Raw genomic sequence first — 24,806 nt, 5'->3', positions numbered from 1 at the left:
CAAATTGCAGAAAAGGGGAAGAAAAGGCACTCCTATCATTGATGCAGTGGGGTGGCTACTGTTTACTGTGTGACATGCATTAATACAGTAAATGAGCGTGTCCCATCTGCACCTAAGTGTTGGAAACAGAGCGAATGCTCCTGCTTTTGAAAAGATCACCCTCGGGCACCCTGATGTAACAGCGCAGGGGGTCCTCTGAGTTCTCCTTATGACAATGAGAGAGCATCGAAAAAAGATTTAAGAAACATAGGGGTATATGCAATAGCGGGCGAATTGGCAAAATAGGCGAATTCCGGGCCGTTTTCGCCTCCAAAAATCAATTCGCCTATGCAGTGCAGTCATTTTTCGCAAAAAAACGGCCCGTCAAAATTCGCCTTTTCTCAATTCGCCTTTTTCCGAATTCGCCTTTTCTGCAATGGTACAGATGCTGCAATTCGCCTCCAGCATATTCAATTCAAGTTTGGAAATTCGCCTGCAGTGCTTTTAGACAGCAAATTCGCGATTTTCACTCCGCCACACTTTGGAGGGTGAAAACAAATAAAAAAATTTTAAACATGTTTTTTTTTGTGTTTTTTTTTTTTAGGAATAGCAGATCTATTTATATTAGAAGGGATTAGGTTTTTTTTTTTTTTTTGGGGGAGGCACAAATATTATTTATATATTTTTTAAAATAATATTTTTATTGTTTTATTTTTTTTATTGCTGGAACGGTAAAATCCGGGAAAAAAATGGCGTGGGGTCCCCCCTCCAAAGCATAACCAGCCTCGGGCTCATTGAGCTGGTCCTGGTTCTAAAAATGCGGGGAAAAAATTGACAGGGGATCCCCCGTATTTTTAAAACCAGCACCGGGCTCTGCGCCTGGTGCTGGTGCCAAAAATACGGGGGACAAAACGAGTAGGGGTCCCCCGTATTTTTAACACCAGCATCGGGCTCCACTAGCTGGACAGATAATGCCACAGCCGGGGGTCACTTTTATACAGTGCCCTGCGGCCGTGGCATCAAATATCCAACTAGTCACCCCTGGCCGGGGTACCCTGGGGGAATGGGGACCCCTTCAATCAAGGGGTCCCCCCCCCCCAGCCACCCAAGGGCCAGGGGTGAAGCCCGAGGCTGTCCCCCCCCATCCAATGGGCTGCGGATGGGGGGGCTGATAGCCTTTGTGTTCAAAAAAAAAGATATTGTTTTTTCCATTAGTACTACAAGTCCCAGCAAGCCTCCCCTGCAAGCTGGTACTTGGAGAACCACAAGTACCAGCATGCGGGAGAAAAACGGGCCCGCTGGTACCTGTAGTTCTAATGGAAAAAAAATACCCAAATAAAAACAGGACACAGACACCGTCGACAGTAAAACTTTATTACACACTGCCGACACACACATACTTACCTATGTTCACACGCCGACATCGGTCCTCTTCTCCATGTAGAATCCCGGGGTACCTGAAAATAAAAGATCAATTATACTCACCTCAACAGGCTCCAGAGATAAATCCACGGACTTGGCAAAAAAAGAAAGCGCATTTACCCGCACCAAAAACGGACTGAAAGGTGTCCCATGCTGACACATGGGACACCTATCCACGATTAAGATCTGTCAGTGACAGTTGTCACTGACAGGTCTCTAAGCCAATCAGGAAGCGCAACTTCGTTGCGCTAACCTGATTGGCTGATCGCTGTGACAGCGCATCGCACAGCTCCCTCCATTATATTCAATGGTGGGAACTTAGCGGCTAGCGGTGAGGTCACCCGCCGGTCAGCGGTGACCGGCGGGTGACCCCACCGCTAGCCGCTAAGTTCCCACCATTGAATATAATGGAGGGAGCTGTGCGATGCGCTGTCACAGCGATCAGCCAATCAGGTTAGCGCAACGAAGTTGCGCTTCCTGATTGGCTTAGAGACCTGTCAGTGACAACTGTCACTGACAGATCTTAATCGTGGATAGGTGTCCCATGTGTCAGCATGGGACACCTTTCAGTCCGTTTTTGGTGCGGGTAAATGCGCTTTCTTTTTTTGCCAAGTCCGTGGATTTATCTCTGGAGCCTGTTGAGGTGAGTATAATTGATCTTTTCTTTTCAGGTATCCGTGGATTCTACATGGAGAAGAGGACCGATGTCGGCGTGTGAACATAGGTAAGTATGTGTGTGTCGACGTATGAAATAAAGTTTTACTGTCGACGGTGTGTGTGTCCTGTTTTTATTTGGGTATTTTTTTCCCAGTAGTACTACAGGTACCAGCGGGCCCGTTTTTCTCCCGCATGCTGGTACTTGTGGTTCTCCAAGTACCAGCTTGCAGGGGAGGCTTGCTGGGACTTGTAGTACTAATGGAAAAAACAATATCTTTTTTTTTGAACACAAAGGCTATCAGCCCCCCCATCCGCAGCCCATTGGATGGGGGGGGACAGCCTCGGGCTTCACCCCTGGCCCTTGGGTGGCTGGGGGGGGGGGACCCCTTGATTGAAGGGGTCCCCATTCCCCCAGGGTACCCCGGCCAGGGGTGACTAGTTGGATATTTGATGCCACGGCCGCAGGGCACTGTATAAAAGTGACCCCCGGCTGTGGCATTATCTGTCCAGCTAGTGGAGCCCGATGCTGGTGTTAAAAATACGGGGGACCCCTACTCGTTTTGTCCCCCGTATTTTTGGCACCAGCATCAGGCGCAGAGCCCGGTGCTGGTTTTAAAAATACGGGGGATCCCTGCCCGATTTTTCCCCTGCATTTTTAGAACCAGGACCAGCTCGATGAGCCCGAGGCTGGTTATGCTTTGGAGGGGGTGTGAGAGGTGCGGCTGCTGTGCGTGTGGTGGTGCCTGCTGCCGTGCAGGTGTAGACTCTGTACTCACCAGGCGCCGCTCTCTCTCACCTTCAGGTACCGGAACCTTCAACGGACCTGGCAACTCTTCCGTCGGACCCGGACACGACGACCTAGGAGGAAAGAGATTGCTGAGTGCCGTCCTCCTACCTGTGGACCGAAACGCCCTCCGACCTCTAGAAAAATAGTGCTTTCGGGCTAGGTGGGGGTCATCATTGGCGTCCGCCTCAGAGCCCGAATTTCACCTATCGGCACTTTCGCACCAGGTGGAAATTCCGCCTTGCACAGCCGTGCAAGGCTCACCGTTGCCCTGAAGGAAGGGAGATAGAAAGGAACACAACCAAACACTCAGACCGTGGTTACTCACCGTCTTACACTCCGGTACTCCGATCTTCTCCAGTACAGGTCCCTGTAAGGAGGCAAAAGAAAGAAACAGCCGTGCAGGGCCTAACTAGACCTAGTGTCACACCCTATACTAACTATAACGGCAGAGCCCTCAAACTAGCTCTGTGGGTGTGGTGCGACATAACTATGCACAAACATTATAACAGCAATTCACCCTGCACGGTAACAACACACATCGGAAATACAATATAAAACAGTGCTGTCCCTTTTTAATCCCTACCTGCCGCTGGACGGGGGTGGGCACCGCACGGCCTACCCACCTCCTGTGCCTTCCCTCATGTGGGCCTCAGCTCTGCCTTCCTAAATACCTCGGGGTGGCCTGGGCCTAGTGCCCAGGGCCACCTGTACTCACCTCGGGGCTCTTATTCACTGGGCCTAGCGCCCCCTAACTGCACACAGGCCGCAGGCCTGACTTCGCCCACAGGCCTAGCGCCCGCCTAACTTGCTGCCCATTGGGTGACCTGGGCCTTGTGCCCAAGGTCACCTTAATGTATCCCTAATTGGCCACAATTACACTAGGGCCTACTGCCCTCTAACGTCCCCACAGGCCTAATGCCTGAACTGCCCCCGGGCCTAGTGCCCGCCTACTGCGGCGCTTTGAGGTGGCTTGGACCTAATGCCCAAACCCCCTATCAATGTGGTCGGGTCTGGGTACTTGGGCCACGGGCCGGGTGGAACCCCGGCTGCACGTGGCCTTGGACCCAGAGAGCCGACCACGCTTGTGCCCACGGGCCGGGAGGGCCCGACTGAATGCCCACAGGCCGAGAGGGCCTGACTCTGCCCACGGGCCTAATGCCCGAACACCCGGTGGTCTAGGGAGGAGAGAAGGGGGCACCTTAGAAGGGCCTACCTGCGGTGGAGAAGGCTGCAGTGGGGAACTGCACAGCTCAATTGCTTCCCACCACTGCAGCCTTCTCGGCCTGGATGCATTCTTCTGCCGCTGGCCCGTCCTGGCCAGCGGCGCCGCCGTCTCTTCGCCGCGTCCAGCCGCCGCTGGACATCTTCCCGGAGCCCGACGTCTTCCGGCCTCTTCAGCGGCCACCGGAGCTCTTCTTCCCACGGCCGTCGTCTTCTCCTCCGCGCCGGACTATCTTCTGCGCTCCTGCGCGCCGACGATCTCCGCTGCTCCCGCCCGTCTTCTTTCTTCGCGCTCTTCCGCGCGCGCGGTCCCTTCGGCTCCCGCCCGGCGTCTGACATCAGACGCCGGGGGCGGGGCCTATGACGCGGCGAGCGCCGATTGGCTCGCCGCGTCCCTCTCTGATTGGCTGCCGCTCCGGGAGCCGCGATTGGCTCCCGGAGGGCGCCAAGATTCAAAAGCCTCTGGTCCGGTGCAGGGAAAAGGGTAATCCCTGCACCGGACACCCGCCGCCACGCACCCAGCGCTGGGGACAGACAAGCTGCCCCAGCGCTGTCCCCAGCTAGGGACACCACCACAGATGTGCCCACAGGGCACATCTCTACAGGGGGACCCCACGCCATTTTTTTTTCGGGTTTTTCCCCGTTTTTTCCCGTTTTTTAAAATCGCGGTAAAATCCGCAAAATCGGCCGATTTTCGCCCGCGACTCTGGCGAATCCGTTTTTCATTGCATATGGTGAATTCCGGAAGCCACCTTCCGGAATTCACCTGGCGAATTTGGTCGAATTGAAAAAACGGCGATAATTGCCGCGATTTCGCCCGCTATTGCATATACCCCAATGTATCAATAAGATGAAAATAAAGAGCACCAATCCCCTTTTGAATGTATGCTGCTTCCTTGCATATGTGTATACATTGATGCCAGGTGAGCGGTACCTTCCTTACGCCTATAGTGCCTGGAAGAAAGTAGTTAGGTGACAGTGCTGGGACCCTAATGGTAGTAACGGTCCTGATGCCGCAAGGTATTGCAGGACCCGTTACCCACCATGCGGTCCCGCCGGCTGTCACTCGAAATGAAAAGTACCTGAGAGTACGCGTGGATGTCAGGGTGTACGGCTCCGGCTGCACTGCACTGAGCCTCAGACAGCTGTTTCGCTTTCCGGCTTCCTCAGCCGCTTTGATATAACATATCTCGGAAGACTTCGTTTACGAATCCCTGGAAAACGGCAGGAGCATTACTGAGACCGAACGGCATTACCAGATATTCGTAATGCCCATCCCTGGTATTGAAGGCAGTCTTCCATTCATCCCCCTGTCAAATGCGTATAAAATTATAGGCTCCTCTCAAGTCGAGCTTCGTAAAAACATGGGCTCCACGAACCCTGTCAAATAGCTCCGTGATTAGTGGCAAGGGATATTTATTCTTAATGGTGATATTGTTTAAACCACGATAATCGATACATGGTCTTAATCCCCCATCCTTCTTCTTCACGAAGAAGAAACCCGCTCCAGCCGGGGAGGTAGAGGGACGGATGAATCCTTTAAGCAGATTAGACTTAATATATTCCGACATAGCCTGGGTCTCAGGTAGTGACAAGGGATACGTGCGCCCCCGGGGTGGCATCTTCCCTGGGATAAGCTCAATGGGACAGTCCCAGGGTCTATGGGGTGGTAACTGATCAGCCGCCTGTTCAGAGAAGACATCTGCGAACTCCCGATAGATCTTCGGAATGAGTTCTTCATCCGACCTGGAAGGTGCACGGAGCGGATAAATGGGTGTGATGCAACTAGAGTGACAAAACGAGCCCAGGACAATATTTGCGACGACTTCCAGTCGACGTGAGGGTTATGAATTTTGAGCCAAGGCAACCCCAGGACAAGATTGTGGGGCATCTCCGGAATCACTAGGAACACTAAACGCTCTTGATGTAGAGCTCCGACCTGTAGCTTGATGGGCTTTGTACGACTTGTAATAAGACCATTGGTTATTTTGGTACCGTTGATAGCAGTCAGCGTAATAGGTCTTTTGATAGACTGCAGCTCTAAACCCAGCCTCTGAACACAAGAAAGAGAAACATAATTCCCTGCAGCCCCAGAGTCCAGTAGGGCATTAAGAGGTTTGGCAACTGACTCAGAAAACAGAGACACGTAGAGTAGACAATCCACAGTCGGAGAAGATTTGGTCGTGACCCCCAACTTGACTCCTCCAGAACAAGCTAGGCCTGCCCGTTTCCCGGACGGGATTTACAGAACTTGATAAAGTGATCTGCGGCTTCACAGTACAGGCACAGTTTACCCTCACAACGGCGCTGTCGTTCCTCCGGAGACAGTCGAGATCGGTTAATTTGCATGGGCTCGTCCGGACATGGTACAACCGCTTGCCTAGGAGGAGGAAGCCGAAACCTGGACCGATCCGACGACTACGTTCACCACCACGCTCCTGCATGCGGAGGTCCACCTTGACGCAGAGTGAGATCAACTCTTCTAGTGGATCCGGCAGATCCCTAGTGACCAGCTCGTCTTTCAGGCGGTCAGAGAGCCCGTTCTAAAAGGCGGCCCTGAGAGCGTCATTATTCCAGCGTAGTTCTGAGGCAATGGTCTGGAAATGAACAACGTACTGCCCCACAGAACGGGAGCCTTGACAAACACGAAGCAAATCAGAGGAAGCGGCGGTTGCCCTGCCGGGCTCGTCGAAGATTCTTCGGAAGGACGTGATGAAATTGGTGTAATTGGAAACCAATGGATCAGATCGTTCCCATAACGGAGACACCCAATCCAACGCTGAACCTTCTAGCAAGGAAATAATATAAGCCACTTTAGATCGATCCGTGGCGAAATTGTGTGAAAGAAGTTCAAAGTGCACCTCGCACTGGTTTAGAAAACCGCGGCAATTCTTTGGATTCCCATTATAGCGGGAAGGAGTAGGAAGCTGAAGGCGTGACCTGGTACCGGCCGAAGGTTGGACATTACTGGAAACGGCAACTGGAGTGGTTACGGGAACTGGAACCGGAATTACCGAAGCTAAAGATGCTTGAATTTGATCCAATCGACCGGACAATTCCTGGAGATACTGCATCACCTGGCCCTGTGTCGCCTCCTGACTCTGAACTCGGGAAGCCAAATTTTGGATGGCGCTCGACTCTGTGTTCCGATCCCCCGGGTCCATGTGGCCTCAGTATACTATCACTGACCTGGGTTGAGAGTGTTGTGAACTCGGGGGTTCTTCCGGTGACCGGGAAGGGGAACCACAGCTGGGCCGAAGTAGAGATGGCCGAATATAGGTTTTCTTCATACTGGAATCCGCCTGAAAGACAGGACTTGAGAACGGTGCTGGTGGTTACTGTGAGATATGCCAAAGAATCCCTGTAGCGATGCTGAAGCACACTGAGTGGTGAGAAATTTGTGAGCGATGCTGAAAGCACTGGCGACTGTGTGACAGAGGAACACGCTGAATGCTGGAAACACTGGAGACTGTGAGACGGAGAACACGCTGAATGCTGGGAACACTGGAGACTGTGAGACGGAGAACACGCTGAATGCTGGGAACACTGGAGACTGTGAGACGGAGGACACGCTGAATGCTGGGAACACTGGAGACTGTGAGACGGAGGACACGCTGAATGCTGGGAACACTGGAGACTGTGAGATGGAACACGCTTGCACAAAGGGAGCACTAGAGTCTTTCACTAAGGAGAGACGATACTCAGGCGCCAAGCTCCGTCCGGCGTCCACCTTTGAATTCCCCGCCTTCCTCCGATTGGTGGAGGGGAGCCAGCGACATCACCCGCTCACCACCCACGTGACAGCCGGGCGCAATGGCGGCGCCCACGCTCCGGGGAACCGCCGGGAGCAGCGCCACCAGATGCCGGGACCCAGCGACCACCGGAGGCTGGGACCGCCAGGAGGACCAGCGGACACGCAGAGGTAAGCGCGGCGGCCGCTGCCCCTGGCATGTGACAGTTATACTGATTTCTGAATATCAATATGATGGTTACATATGAGGAGCAAGATTGATACATTTATTGCTACAGTGTGTTCTTGAGGCATACTAGATATTTCTGTCCAGACAACAAATTCAATCAGCAATAACCTGCCAATAACTGAGACGCGGATCAGGGTGTTATATATAGTGGACATTTTTTACCAAGAAATTACCAATTCTACTAATAATAGGCTTACCGGTACACTGCACTGAGAAAATCAATAGTATTTGCACTAAGACAATTACAGGATCAGTTTTTACTCATATTATGGAGATCTATATCCTAGATCTTGAATAATTATTAGATTATTTCGCTACTACCTCTCTAAGGGAACATATGATATGCAATCGATGGGGAGATTGTATGTGCTATGAAGTTTGGACACATACTAATCAACACTGTTATTGTTACTTATTTTCTACGCCAGTAGCATCCATTACAACAGGCTGAAATTTATGGTAAATCTATCTATAGGGCTACCGCTTCTTGTTTCAGCCGACTATATCATTCTACAATTTGTCTCCTCTTGTTAGGGGACTGTCAATGCTTATTATTGCAGGAACTATTGTCAGGATCAATAACATTGACCCTGACCAGGTCACGTGTATCTCCCCACAGTGTGTTCATACCACGCGTAAATTTAGGCGTGGTTTTTTTGTTGTTTTTTGTTTTTTGTGAATTCTGGTATTTATGTGTACATGTTCATGTCCTAGTCTTGGTTTGTGGCAATTTTTTTTAAATGATAATCAATAAAAGTAATATTTTATGTAATATCTTTCAATGAGTGCCCCCCAAAAAACGAGAGTCTCTTTTTCTTCTTTTTTGGTACACTATTGCTTACTTTCAGGGGTGCACCTCCACATGAGTTATTGTTATAGTACCCTTCAGTGAAGGACGTAATTTCAAACTATTGTGGTTTTTCCAATTCATTCAGCTGTATATTATATCTCACCACCTGTGCTCAAGTTTCCCCCATCCCTTTCCTCCCCCCATATTACCGTAATAGACGGATAAATTAAATCTGCCCCTATATTGCATGTGTTCTCTATTTTTATTACAGCGAGAATGTTCAGGAAGCATAAAAATGTGTGCAGAGTCCACCTTATCCTCATTACCTAAGCTTATCCAGAGTTTCCTGGATACCAGGGAGGGTAGGGGAAGCATCACTAAATGGTATAACTACATTATCAATCCCCAGCCACTACAGAAAGTCCCCTTTCAATTGAAATGGGAGGCGGATCTTAGATGTTCCGTCTCGGAGGAGGAATGGGAGATGATTTTCCGAACCTGCTGTACAGTATCTAAATGTATATCACATATAGAACTATTTTATAAGCTCCTCCATCGTTTATATTTCACCTAGTGATGAGCGCCTGAAATTTTTCGGGTTTTGTGTTTTGGTTTTGGGTTCGGTTCCGCGGCCGTGTTTTGGGTTCGACCGCGTTTTGGCAAAACCTCACCGAATTTTTTTTGTCGGATTCGGGTGTGTTTTGGATTCGGGTGTTTTTTTTCAAAAAACCCTAAAAAACAGCTTAAATCATAGAATTTGGGGGTCATTTTGATCCCATATTATTATTAACCTCAAAAACCATAATTTCCACTCATTTTCAGTCTATTCTGAATACCTCACACCTCACAATATTATTTTTAGTCCTAAAATTTGCACCGAGGTCGCTGGATGACTAAGCTAAGCGACCCTAGTGGCCGACACAAACACCTGGCCCATCTAGGAGTGGCACTGCAGTGTCACGCAGGATGTCCCTTCCAAAAAACCCTCCCCAAACAGCACATGACGCAAAGAAAAAAAGAGGCGCAATGAGGTAGCTGTGTGAGTAAGATTAGCGACCCTAGTGGCCGACACAAACACCGGGCCCATTTAGGAGTGGCACTGCAGTGTCACGCAGGATGTCCCTTCCAAAAAACCCTCCCCAAACAGCACATGACGCAAAGAAAAAAAGAGGCGCAATGAGGTAGCTGTGTGAGTAAGATTAGCGACCCTAGTGGCCGACACAAACACCGGGCCCATCTAGGAGTGGCACTGCAGTGTCACGTAGGATGTCCCTTCCAAAAAACCCTCCCCAAACAGCACATGACGCAAAGAAAAAAAGAGGCGCAATGAGGTAGCTGTGTGAGTAAGATTAGCGACCGTAGTGGCCGACACAAACACCGGGCCCATTTAGGAGTGGCACTGCAGTGTCACGCAGGATGTCCCTTCCAAAAAAACCTCCCCAAACAGCACATGACGCAAAGAAAAAAAGAGGCGCAATGAGGTAGCTGTGTGAGTAAGATTAGCGACCCTAGTGGCCGACACAAACACCGGGCCCATCTAGGAGTGGCACTGCAGTGTCACGCAGGATGTCCCTTCCAAAAAACCCTCCCCAAACAGCACATGACGCAAAGAAAAAAAGAGGCGCAATGAGGTAGCTGTGTGAGTAAGATTAGCGACCGTAGTGGCCGACACAAACACCGGGCCCATTTAGGAGTGGCACTGCAGTGTCACGCAGGATGTCCCTTCCAAAAAACCCTCCCCAAACAGCACATGACGCAAAGAAAAAAAGAGGCGCAATAAGGTAGCTGTGTGAGTAAGATTAGCGACCCTAGTGGCCGACACAAACACCGGGCCCATCTAGGAGTGGCACTGCAGTGTCACGCAGGATGGCCCTTCCAAAAAACCCTCCCCAAACAGCACATGACGCAAAGAAAAAAAGAGGTGCAATGAGGTAGCTGACTGTGTGAGTAAGATAAGCGACCCTAGTGGCCGACACAAACACCGGGCCCATTTAGGAGTGGCACTGCAGTGTCACGCAGGATGTCCCTTCCAAAAAACCCTCCCCAAACAGCACATGACGCAAAGAAAAATAAAAGAAAAAAGAGGTGCAAGATGGAATTGTCCTTGGGCCCTCCCACCCACCCTTATGTTGTATAAACAAAACAGGACATGCACACTTTAACCAACCCATCATTTCAGTGACAGGGTCTGCCACACGACTGTGACTGATATGACGGGTTGGTTTGGACCCCCCCCAAAAAAGAAGCAATTAATCTCTCCTTGCACAAACTGGCTCTACAGAGGCAAGATGTCCACCTCATCATCATCCTCCGATATATCACCGTGTACATCCCCCTCCTCACAGATTATCAATTCGTCCCCACTGGAATCCACCATCTCAGCTCCCTGTGTACTTTGTGGAGGCAATTGCTGCTGGTCAATGTCTCCGCGGAGGAATTGATTATAATTCATTTTAATGAACATCATCTTCTCCACATTTTCTGGATGTAACCTCGTACGCCGATTGCTGACAAGGTGAGCGGCGGCACTAAACACTCTTTCGGAGTACACACTTGTGGGAGGGCAACTTAGGTAGAATAAAGCCAGTTTGTGCAAGGGCCTCCAAATTGCCTCTTTTTCCTGCCAGTATAAGTATGGACTGTGTGACGTGCCTACTTGGATGCGGTCACTCATATAATCCTCCACCATTCTTTCAATGGTGAGAGAATCATATGCAGTGACAGTAGACGACATGTCCGTAATCGTTGTCAGGTCCTTCAGTCCGGACCAGATGTCAGCATCAGCAGTCGCTCCAGACTGCCCTGCATCACCGCCAGCGGGTGGGCTCGGAATTCTGAGCCTTTTCCTCGCACCTCCAGTTGCGGGAGAATGTGAAGGAGGAGATGTTGACAGGTCGCGTTCCGCTTGACTTGACAATTTTCTCACCAGCAGGTCTTTCAACCCCAGCAGACTTGTGTCTGCCGGAAAGAGAGATCCAAGGTAGGCTTTAAATCTAGGATCGAGCATGGTGGCCAAAATGTAGTGCTCTGATTTCAACAGATTGACCACCCGTGAATCCTTGTTAAGCGAATTAAGGGCTCCATCCACAAGTCCCACATGCCTAGCGGAATCGCTCCGTGTTAGCTCCTCCTTCAATGTCTCCAGCTTCTTCTGCAAAAGCCTGATGAGGGGAATGACCTGACTCAGGCTGGCAGTGTCTGAACTGACTTCACGTGTGGCAAGTTCAAAGGGCAGCAGAACCTTGCACAACGTTGAAATCATTCTCCACTGCGCTTGAGACAGGTGCATTCCACCTCCTATATCGTGCTCAATTGTATAGGCTTGAATGGCCTTTTGCTGCTCCTCCAACCTCTGAAGCATATAGAGGGTTGAATTCCACCTCGTTACCACTTCTTGCTTCAGATGATGGCAGGGCAGGTTCAGTAGTTTTTGGTGGTGCTCCAGTCTTCTGTACGTGGTGCCTGTACGCCGAAAGTGTCCCGCAATTCTTCTGGCCACCGACAGCATCTCTTGCACGCCCCTGTCGTTTTTTAAATAATTCTGCACCACCAAATTCAAGGTATGTGCAAAACATGGGACGTGCTGGAATTTGCCCATATTTAATGCACACACAATATTGCTGGCGTTGTCCGATGCCACAAATCCACAGGAGAGTCCAATTGGGGTAAGCCATTCCGCGATGATCTTCCTCAGTTGCCGTAAGAGGTTTTCAGCTGTGTGCGTATTCTGGAAAGCGGTGATACAAAGCGTAGCCTGCCTAGGAAAGAGTTGGCGTTTGCGAGATGCTGCTACTGGTGCCGCCGCTGCTGTTCTTGCAGCGGGAGTCCATACATCTACCCAGTGGGCTGTCACAGTCATATAGTCCTGACCCTGCCCTGCTCCACTTGTCCACATGTCCGTGGTTAAGTGGACATTGGGTACAGCTGCATTTTTTAGGACACTGGTGACTCTTTTTCTGAGGTCTGTGTACATTTTCGGTATCGCCTGCCTAGAGAAATGGAACCTAGATGGTATTTGGTACCGGGGACACAGTACCTCCAACAAGTCTCTAGTTGGCTCTGCAGTAATGATGGATACCGGAACCACGTTTCTCACCACCCAGGATGCCAAGGCCTCAGTTATCCGCTTTGCAGTAGGATGACTGCTGTGATATTTCATCTTCCTCGCAAAGGACTGTTGGACAGTCAATTGCTTGGTGGAAGTAGTAAAAGTGGTCTTACGACTTCCCCTCTGGGATGACCATCGACTCCCAGCAGCAACAACAGCAGCGCCAGCAGCAGTAGGCGTTACACGCAAGGATGCATCGGAGGAATCCCAGGCAGGAGAGGAATCATCAGAATTGCCAGTGACATGGCCTGCAGGACTATTGGCATTCCTGGGGAAGGAGGAAATTGACACTGAGGGAGTTGGTGGGGTGGTTTGCGTGAGCTTGGTTACAAGAGGAAGGGATTTACTGGTCAGTGGACTGCTTCCGCTGTCACCCAAAGTTTTTGAACTTGTCACTGACTTATTATGAATGCGCTGCAGGTGACGTATAAGGGAGGATGTTCCGAGGTGGTTAACGTCCTTACCCCTACTTATTACAGCTTGACAAAGGGAACACACGGCTTGACACCTGTTGTCCACATTTCTGTTGAAATACCTCCACACCGAAGAGCTGATTTTTTTGGTATTTTCACCAGGCATGTCAACGGCCATATTCCTCCCACGGACAACAGGTGTCTCCCCGGGTGCCTGACTTAAACAAACCACCTCACCATCAGAATCCTCCTGGTCAATTTCCTCCCCAGCGCCAGCAACACCCATATCCTCCTCATCCTGGTGTACTTCAACACTGACATCTTCAATCTGACTATCAGGAACTGGACTGCGGGTGCTCCTTCCAGCACTTGCAGGGGGCGTGCAAATGGTGGAAGGCGCATGCTCTTCACGTCCAGTGTTGGGAAGGTCAGGCATCGCAACCGACACAATTGGACTCTCCTTGTGGATTTGGGATTTCGAAGAACGCACAGTTCTTTGCGGTGCTACTGCTTTTGCCAGCTTGAGTCTTTTCATTTTTCTAGCGAGAGGCTGAGTGCCTCCATCCTCATGTGAAGCTGAACCACTAGCCATGAACATAGGCCAGGGCCTCAGCCGTTCCTTGCCACTCCGTGTGGTAAATGGCATATTGGCAAGTTTACGCTTCTCCTCCGACAATTTTATTTTAGGTTTTGGAGTCCTTTTTTTACTGATATTTGGTGTTTTGGATTTGACATGCTCTGTACTATGACATTGGGCATCGGCCTTGGCAGACGACGTTGCTGGCATTTCATCGTCTCGGCCATGACTAGTGGCAGCAGCTTCAGCACGAGGTGGAAGTGGATCTTGATCTTTCCCTAATTTTGGAACCTCAACATTTTTGTTCTCCATATTTTAATAGGCACAACTAAAAGGCACCTCAGGTAAACAATGGAGATGGATGGATACTAGTATACAATTATGGACGGACTGCCGAGTGCCGACACAGAGGTAGCTACAGCCGTGGACTACCGTACTGTACTGTGTCTGCTGCTAATATAGACTGGTTGATAAAGAGATGTAGTAGTATGTATGTATAAAGAAGAAAGAAAAAAAAACACGGGTAGGTGGTATACAATTATGGACGGACTGCCGAGTGCCGACACAGAGGTAGCTACAGCCGTGAACTACCGTACTGTACTGTGTCTGCTGCTAATATAGACTGGTTGATAAAGAGATGTAGTAGTATGTATGTATAAAGAAGAAAGAAAAAAAAACCACGGGTAGGTGGTATACAATTATGGACGGACTGCCGAGTGCCGACACAGAGGTAGCTACAGCCGTGGACTACCGTACTGTACTGTGTCTGCTGCTAATATAGACTGGTTGATAAAGAGATGTAGTAGTATGTATGTATAAAGAAGAAAGAAAAAAAAACCACGGGTAGGTGGTATACAATTATGGACGGACTGCCGAGTGCCGACACAGAGGTAGCTACAGCCGTGAACTACCGTACTGTACTGTGTCTGCTGCTAATATAGACTGGTTGATAAAGAGATGTAGTAGTATGTATGTATAAAGAAGAAAGAAAAAAAAACCACGGGTAGGTGGTATACAATTATGGACGGACTGCCGAGTGCCGACACAGAGGTAGCTACAGCCGTGGACTACCGTACTGTACTGTGTCTGCTGCTAATATAGACTGGTTGATAAAGAGATGTAGTAGTATGTATGTATAAAGAAGAAAGAAAAAAAAACCTCGGGTAGGTGGTATACAATTATGGACGGACTGCCGAGTGCCGACACAGAGGTAGCTACAGCCGTGAACTACCGTACTGTACTGTGTCTGCTGCTAATATAGACTGGTTGATAAAGAGATGTAGTAGTATGTATGTATAAAGAAGAAAGAAAAAAAAACCACGGGTAGGTGGTATACAATTATGGACGGACTGCCGAGTGCCGACACAGAGGTAGCTACAGCCGTGGACTACCGTACTGTACTGTGTCTGCTGCTAATATAGACTGGTTGATAAAGAGATGTAGTAGTATGTATGTATAAAGAAGAAAGAAAAAAAAACCACGGGTAGGTGGTATACAATTATGGATGGACTGCCGAGTGCCGACACAGAGGTAGCTACAGCCGTGAACTACCGTACTGTGTCTGCTGCGACTGGATGATAAATAATGATATAAAAAATATATATATATCACTACTGCAGCCGGACAGGTATATATTATATAATGACGGACCTGCTGGACACTGTCTGTCAGCAGAATGAGTTTTTTATAGAATAAAAAAAAAAACACCACACAAGTGAAGTCACACGACGAGTGTTTAACTTTTTCAGGCAATCACAATATAGTATACTACTAACTATACTGGTGGTCAGTGTGGTTAGGTCACTGGTCAGTCACACTGGCAGTGGCACTCCTGCAGCAAAAGTGTGCACTGTTTAATTTTAATATAATATGTACTCCTGGCTCCTGCTATAACCTATAACTGGCACTGCAGTGCTCCCCAGTCTCCCCCACAATTATAAGCTGTGTGAGCTGAGCACAGTCAGATATATATACATAGATGATGCAGCACACTGGGCTGAGCAGTGCACACAGATATGGTATGTGACTGAGTCACTGTGTGTATCGTTTTTTTCAGGCAGAGAACGGATATATTAAATAAAACTGCACTGTCTGGTGGTCACTGTGGTCAGTCACTAGTAAACTCTGCACTCTCTACACTTCTACAGTACTCCTAAGCTCCAGTAAATCAGGTCAATCTCTCTCTCTCTCTCTTCTAATCTAAATGGAGAGGACGCCAGCCACGTCCTCTCCCTATCAATCTCAATGCACGTGTGAAAATGGCGACGACGCGCGGCTCCTTATATAGAATCCGAGTCTCGCGAGAATCCGACAGCGTCATGATGACGTTCGGGCGCGCTCGGGTTAACCGAGCACGGCGGGAGGATCCGAGTCTGCTCGGACCCGTGAAAAAAAACATGAAGTTCGGGCGGGTTCGGATTCAGAGAAACCGAACCCGCTCATCTCTAATTTCACCCCATCCCGCTTGCATGCGATGCAACCCTCCACATCCAATCTCTGCTGGCGCATCTGTGGTAATGTCGGGACCTCATTCCATATCTTTTGGGAATGCCCAATGCTTACCCCGCTTTGGAATTCGGTCTTTTACCTAATAGGATTGGTACTAGGCCGCCAGATAACTCCCCATCCCAGACTGGCTCTCCTCTACCTCTATTATGGCGACTTATCGCCGGGCGAACGGTTCGTCCTGGGCCATATACTTATCTCCACCAAACTCCTAATAGCCCGTCAATGGCATTCCCCCGGGATCCCCCATATAAGGGCGATAGCAATGGCAGTACAGTCACCCTGCGAATTTGAAACAGCAGGAGTGGCCTATTCCTCTACCCCGTCCTGCCATCTTCTTCGCTGGTATTCGTGGTCTGCCTACTGGCATGACTGCCCGTCAGATGCCATACACTCCCACGATATATAGAAACCTGATTGACAAACTAACATATAATTGCTGTTGGATGGATTTGGCCTCACGTGGTTTTCATGTATGTTGATTTTTTTAATAATCTCTGTACAATTATGTTTTTGTTGAATGGTCTGTGTACCCCCCCTAACCTTTTACCCCCTTTTTTCTCTTCTGTACCCCACTCCCATTTTCTTTTGTCCCCTTACAAAATAATAAAAATTAATATTGAAAAAAAAAAGTGTGCAGAGTCAATTTCTTCTTGTCTATAACCAGTAGCCACCACTGTCTGTAACCAGTGTTGGATTTCCCGCTAGGAGCGTGAGGCACGAGCCTAGTGGCGGCACCTGCTGGGGAGTGGCACAGCATGCAGATGAGGCCAGGTTAGGTATTTATTTTTTGTCATTGCAACTTATTGTTTTATTCTTTACTTTGCAACTGACGGGGCTGGACAATGGGCTGCAAACTCTGATGCAGGAGGTGGTGGTGGGTGAGAATGGGGCTATTTGGCGTCTCTGAAGGTATTGGGACTGGTCTTGACATGAAGACATGAAGAAGGTGGTGACATGATGGGGGCGACCAATAATGTGGCTAGGGACAGCCTGCAACCTAAATCCACCCCTGCCCATAACACATGACCTGATCTCTTTTTCACTCAGATTTCAATTAACAGTAGTGGTGAGTACAATATATGCCTATTTGTGCTACATTTGGAATGACCGACCCATAATGTAGCTCACCTCTTTCTTACTCATGTTTAATATGATTTTCCAAAATAATCTAATATTGCTTTGGGAGTACTTGTCTTTAAAAACTATATGTAAGTAAGACTCAATCCATTTGAATTTTCTGATTCAGTAGCCTGAAGGGAAAGATTTTTTTTCCAGCTAATCTAGAGTTAGGAGGGGTCCTCAGTTAGAACATTTGAATGATCACAGGTGGGTTATTTAAACAGTGTCAAAAATCTTTACCCAGGTAGCTTCAGAGACGCCATCTTGGCCTGCTTGAATAAGCCAAATGGTTAGAGGTAAAATTGGTGGGGTGGGGATTGTAACATCTATCAGTGGAATCCATACGATATGCTGGTGGTCAGGATGCCAGCGGTCACATGTCCGAATGCGGCATCCTGAAACTGAATATGTCAACATCGGAGGGGTAAGTATTTTTACTCTCTGTCACCTGCCCTAACTCTAACCCTCAGGGGGTGTCAGCTAGGGCTAACCCTCTGGGGGTGGCGGCTAATACTAACCCTCGGGGAGGTGGTGGCTAGGGCTAACCCCCTTACCTAGTGCCTAACCCTAACACCCCACCCCCCCCCTTCCCCCAGGCCCTAACCCTAAGGCTGTACTCTCGATACTCATCTTCCCATATCTGGGTGATCCGGTACTGGTCTCCTGAATGCTGTTGGGATTCCGGCATCGGTCACATGACCGCCAGCATCCCGACAGGTGGGCTGCTGAAACCATCCCCTATCAGTGACATTGGCGGTGTTGGTAAAAGATGCAACTACAGTGAGACTGTTTTTTCATCTTTGAACAGTTTTTAAACATCTGTAAGAAGCTATATTCTTAGGCTTCCCATAATATCCCTTTAATCTGGCACACGTATGATTTACACAAGTTCTGTGGCTGATTAAAACCAGGTGAAATGCAGACTTGAATTTAAACAGCCACAGAACCTGTGTAAATCATATATGTCCCGGATTAAAGAGACATTATGGCAAGCCCATATATTCTGACACAACAGTTCTATAAGCTGCAGAAATGGACTCTGGGGAGTCAAATAATGTGTAACTATATAAATGATCTTTGACTATTTCAGTACAGGAAGTTGTAAGAATAGAATGGATGCATTAACTTACGAACTAAAGCAGTGAGCAGCAGTCACAAGCCAGGTATTGCTGATCAGTGAGGCTCCACAAACATGTCTGCCGTTCAGTCTCAGGCTGGCCTGCCACGGCCATGCACCCAGAGCTGCTGCTGTTCCTCCTACTATTCTACTTGATACTGAAGGACCTCCAACACCACAACCTGTTGAAGCAGAGGAGTAACAAACATGTGTAAAAAAGTAAATTAAGAATTTTCTTAGCTCAATATATACATTTTAACTTTTCCTGCTAAAGCACGCATTGTCAATGGTGGTCTACAGCAGAGCAGCACCACGGAGTCGGAACTTCAATTACTTTCGTTACAGAGGGAACTGTAGAAAACTACTTTACAATTTTATTTTTATTGTTTATTTATTATTTTTGTTATTTTTTAATAGAATTGTAATAACGAGATTTAAAACCTTGACCAGTTCTGTACATCTCCCAGCAAACGCAGCTTTATATATTATTTGTTTCATGTTGGTGTGGTTGTCAGCACCAGCTTATACACAAGGATAGACAGACATTCAGTGGGCCTGGATTCCGGAGGTGTGTAGCAGAGGCTTATGTATCAAGTCTGGGAGAGAGATAAAGAGGTATATTCAATTAGGGTTGAAAACTTCTGTCTGTCGAAAAGACGTCAGTTTTCGACTTTTTAAGGTCGAATAGTGATTTGATCTATTCAGTCCCATCAGTTTTTATTCGACAAGTCGTGGAATTTGACTTGTCGAATAGTACGTGAATCGGCGGTATAGCTGCCGATTCACGTACTTTTGAGTGAAACGGAGCCAAATTCGACAGGATTTGGCACCGTTTCCGACCATCTCAGTCCGACATAAAAAAATGTCGGACTGAAACGTGGGACCCAGAGGAGGAGGGGGGGGGGGGGGGGGAGCCGCGGGGAGATGGGGGACAGCCGCAGGGCATACAGGGGAGAGAAGCGCTACAGCACAGCGCTGCAGCAGGATGTCTCACAGCCGCGCCGCTCACGGCAGCGTCCACCCGGCTCCAGCAAGTGAGGTCACGCTTGCTGGAGCCGGTGGCTGTGATACAACCTCCTGCAGCGCTACTGTAATGCTGCTCTCCTCTGTCTGCCCGCGGCTGTCCCCGCTGGTCTCCCCGCGGCTTCCCCTCCTTTCCTCCTCTGGGTCCCTCATCTCAATTCGACTTTTTAAAAGTCGAATTGAGCTGAGATTGAATAGGGGTTGTCGGATCCATTCCGACAAATGCATGTCGGAATGGATCCGACCCTAATTGAATATACCCCAGAGCATAGGAGTTGTGCAAAGCAATTAATCAGCTTTGAACTGCCTTTTCTGTAGCACAGTCTTTGAAATGACAGACACTTTGCGCAACTGCTCCACTTTATCTCTCTCCAAGGTTTGATATATGTTCCCTTCAGGGCTGTAGCCAGACCTTTGTGAGCCCCATAGCAACATTTTGAAGTGGCCCCCCTAAGCCTCTAAATCCTGTAGCAGTGTCAACCCCTGCATCCACTATAGCTATGCCCATGTTCCCCCTAGAGGGTCCCACTTAGGTTGCAAGTTGGTTAACCCCTGAAAACACCCATTTTCAGGGGTACTGCCAACATTAAGTATCCCCCTAATGTAATACGCAGGGACCACAACAGATATTGCCAATATCTGCTGCATGCCCTCTATTTCCGACAGAAGAAGCAGGTTTCTATAGAGGCTGTCAGGCTGTTGGATTTACCAAGCTCTGGAAGGCTTCACAGTTTGGCCCCGGCAGCTAACACCATCTTCAGATGGCATTAGTCACTGTAGCCTATAGTAGGCTAATTACTGCCAAACTAACTGGTAGTCAGTTTTGTAGGGATCCTCCTCTTCAATGACCACTGCACCCCGTAGCCAGTAGATCGCGCATGCACTGTAGTGCTGTAGGGTGCCAAAAGAGAAGTGATCATTAAAGCGATCCCTTCCACATCGCAGGGATGATCTCCTTTTGGAGCCTCTGTCTCCATGTGTTTTTAATTATACATGATGATGATCTGTAATTTCTTATTGTCACAAATAGCAGTGATAAGAAAATATAATTATTGACTCTAAAATTCAATAATTGTTAAATATGTCCCCATTACTTCAGTGCGAATATTTGCATCACTCATGTATAAAGTTTGTGGAATAAGCTGAGTACAGTATCTCACCACAACTCTCCTTCATGAAAAAATTAGTTTTGTTAACAGGATGGTAGATGCTTTGGAAGGGATGTAGTTATGATCCCAGCAGTCGGGATCCCAGCAGTCAGCATACCGATGACGGGATCCTGGCCACCAGAATACCGGCAGGGTGCCTTCGTTGCGCTCGCCCCCCCTGTCGGCATGCTGTCGGCCAGGATCCCAGCGTCAGTATGCTGACCGCCGGTCACCTGTACCCAACCCGTTTTCGAATGGTAAGTGCAACATTACAGCAATTATAAATTTGACATATTTTTGTTAACTGTTCTGCAGTGTCTATAACTAAAAAACAATATGCCACCCGTATTTACAGATCATATATTCTGCCACTAAAAGTGGATAGTGAAAACAGGGCAGTAGGGCAGTACGGATGGTGTAATGGTTAGCATTACTGCCTCACAGCACTGAGGTCATGGGTTCGATTCCCACCATGTCCCTAACTGTGTGGAGTTTGTATATTCTCCCCGTACTTGCGTGGGTTTCCTCCGGGTACTCTGGTTTCCTCCCACAATCCAAAAATATACTGGTAGGTTAATTGGCTCCCAACAAAATTAACACTAGCGTGAATGTGTCTGTGTACATGTGGTAGGGAATATAGAATGTAAGCTCCACTGGGGCAGGGACTGATGTGAATGGGCAAATATTCTCTGTACAGCGCTGCGGAATATGTGTGCGCTACATAAATAACTGGTAATAAATAAATAATAATAATAAATAAAAACATGGAAACTTACTTTAAAAATAAATTGACTAAGAGTGTGAGCCAGTCTGTAATTCCCCATTCATTTCTATGGCAGTGTCCTGTCATTTCGCGTTGGCACTGTGTAAAGTGTACAGTGCCTGTCCAAGGGGCTCTGTGCGGTTTGTTATTTTACCAAAACCATTGGATGCTTACTTGGAATGTAGAGGAGCCCATTCAAGAATTTGATCAATATAAAATTGAGGGATTTGGGATGTGTGGTTGTTTTTATTTAGGTAAAAGATTATGAAAGGCAGTGTTCGAGTCATGGTTATTTTAATATTTTCTTTACAGGAAGACTACAGGTGCCAGCTGGCTCTTAATGTCCGGGCTAGGTGTCACTTGTTGCTCCATACGTGCCCTCATGCCGTTGCAGGCTTGCTGGGACCTGTAATCCAACTGGAAAGAACAATATTATTAACTATTCTTTTGCCATTAACCCCCACACCCTCCGCCCGGGGGTGTGGGGAATAGCCCTGGGCTTTCAGACCACAGCTCGTTGTTCCTTGGATGAGGGGACCACATTTTATTAGGGTCCTTACCTTCTGAGGAATTCCAGTCCTGGTCTGACCAGTCTGGGTCTGTTTGCTGTTATGGCATGCTGTTATGGTTCAGCCTGGTGCTGTGGTTCTGGTTACAGGAAAAAAGGGTGATCCCCATGCTATCCCTCCCCCCCTCCCCCCAAGCTTCTCATACTAGCCCAGAATCAGAGGTACAGGGCTGGTTATTAAATAGGGGGAGGGCACCCATTTTTTTTTATTTGAACCTTTTCTAACTATTAAAACCTAATGATGCCTGCCCAGATCATAGTCATCTGTACAGTGGTTCTTCCTAACTCACCTGTCACAGGCAGGTCTATTGTGTGAGCGGGTTTGCAGTAGTTTTATGGTCGGTTTTTAAAACCAATCATTAGTAAATATGCAAACCCAATTCTGGTCTAAAGCAGATATAGTGAAGCGCTGTGAAATGTAAAGTTAATTAGTAATACCAGTAATGTTTACAGCTCTCTTATAGCGAGTGTCTGGAATTTACTAGTGAAGCAATGTATTTCTCGATTCCATTGATGTGCCTCCTGGGGGTGTTTACAGCAGGTAATCGCTATCTAACTGTCCCAAAAATCCATTTAAATGCTGTTAGTTCCAACTCTTGCGGCTGGTCTCCGTATTTTTGCTTCCGTGAGTGCACTTCTGGGAGCGGTGGCTTAACTATGCCCCCTTTTCGGGTGAACGTGCAGGAATCCCTCTTCTTGATTCTATAGTCTTGGGAGGTATACTTTCGTGTCACTGTGGGAAGATACTGGGCTGTCCCAAGGCTCTCCCTACACTGTGATATAGATAGATGCCACGTCTATTCACCCGCTGCTTGCGGGATAGTTGGGAGCAGAGCCGGCCCTAGGCATAGGCAAACTAGGCAATTGCCTAGGGCATTTGGTATGCCTAGGTGGCACAAGCAGCTTCTGCTGATTAAAATGATATGCGGCATGCCTATATTCTGTGTGTAGCATTTCGTATGGAGATACAGCCACAGTCGCACACAGTATATAGGCATGCCGCATATCATTTTAATCAGCAGAAGCTGCTTGTGCATCCTAGCCACATAGAAATACAAATAAGATGCATTTTCATAAAAGATAGGCACCCGACATTAGCAGAGGTGCCAGTTGACTCACATCTGGAACTATATGTGTCATTATGTGTATAAGGACATTAATAATGTGTAACATACGTGTAAGGGACATTATGTGTGTCATTATGTGTATAAGGGCACTAATAACGTGCAGCATATGTGTAAGGGAAATTATGTGTATAAGGGCATTAATAAGGGTTGGCATAATGTGTAAGGTGCATTATGTTTATAAGGACATTAATAATGTGTGTCATATGTGTGAGGGGCATTACTGTGTGGTATTATGTGTATAAATGCATACCAATGTGTGGCATTATGTGTATAAGGTGCTCTACTGTGTGGCGTAACATATAGAAAGGGCACTACTGTGTGGTCTAATGTGAATAAAGAGCAATATGGTGTGGTGTGATGTGAATAAGGAGCAATATGGTGTGGTGTAATGAGAATAAAGAGCATTATGGTGTGGTGTAATGTGAATAAACAGCAATTCAGTATGATGTTATGTGAATGAGGGGGACTACTGTGAGGAGTAGCGTATATAGGAGGTCATTCCGAGTTGTTCGCTCGCAAGGCGATTTTAGCAGAGTTGCTCACGCTAAGCCGCCGCCTACTGGGAGTGAATCTTAGCATCTTAAAATTGCGAACGAAGTATTCGCAATATTGCGATTACACACCTCGTAGCAGTTTCTGAGTAGCTTCAGACTTACTCGGCATCTGCGATCAGTTCAGTGCTTGTCGTTCCTGGTTTGACGTCACAAACACTCCCAGCGTTCGCCCAGACACTCCTCTGTTTCTCCGGCCACACCTGCGTTTTTTCCGGAAACGGTAGCGTTTTTTCCCACACGCCCATAAAACGGCCTGTTTCCGCCCAGTAACACCCATTTCCTGTCAATCACATTACGATCGCCAGAACGATGAAAAAGCCGTGAGTAAAATTACTATGTGCATAGCAAATTTACTTGGCGCAGTCGCAGTGCGGACATTGCGCATGCGCATTAAGCGGAAAATCGCTGCGATGCGAAGATTTTTACCGAGCGAACAACTCGGAATGAGGGCCATAAGGTAAAGTGGTACTACTGTGTGATGTAATGTGAATAAGGGACACTATTGCATGATAAATTGTGAATAAAGTTACACTACTGTGAGGCATAAGTTGAATTGGGGGTACTATTGTGTGGCCATGCCCCTTGCCAGCAAAAACACACCCCTTTTTGGGCTGTGCGCCGAATGTGCACTCTGTTATTATTTAAATTACAGGGGGTTGGGGAGAAAAAAAAGGACTGCTATGGGTGGGGGTGGGGGTGGGGGGTGATGGTGCTGGGAAAGGGGTGCAGGGTCAGAGGCGGAACTAGCGATGGTGCTAGGGGGCACCAGCCAAAATCTTGCCTAGGGCATCATATTGGATAGGGCCGGCTCTGGTTGGGAGGTATGTTTTATCAAATAGTTGTTTTGAAAAATTGCCTGTAAATTGCCCAAAAATCCTAAACTGACCTTTAGTAAACTTGCACCTTAATCTGGCTCAGGGGGTTGCACTTTATCTTTAGAGCAGC

At 48.1% G+C, this 24,806-nt stretch overlaps 1 protein-coding gene across 1 annotated transcript in view; it reads right to left on the bottom strand.

Annotated features, from left to right (window-relative positions):
• The window catches only part of LOC135049928 (transmembrane protease serine 11C-like), a 91,478-nt gene that overhangs the window by 21,821 nt on the left and 44,851 nt on the right, over nucleotides 1-24,806 (bottom strand). Inside the window, exon 5 of the mRNA XM_063955953.1 lies at nucleotides 18,692-18,860. Coding sequence (XP_063812023.1) covers nucleotides 18,692-18,860 — 169 coding nt within the window. The remainder of the gene's footprint in view (nucleotides 1-18,691; nucleotides 18,861-24,806) is intronic.

This window comes from Pseudophryne corroboree, chromosome 1, assembly GCF_028390025.1.
Source record: "Pseudophryne corroboree isolate aPseCor3 chromosome 1, aPseCor3.hap2, whole genome shotgun sequence".
Taxonomy (NCBI): Eukaryota; Metazoa; Chordata; class Amphibia; order Anura; family Myobatrachidae; genus Pseudophryne; species Pseudophryne corroboree.
This window is presented reverse-complemented; position numbering and strand designations above follow the sequence as displayed.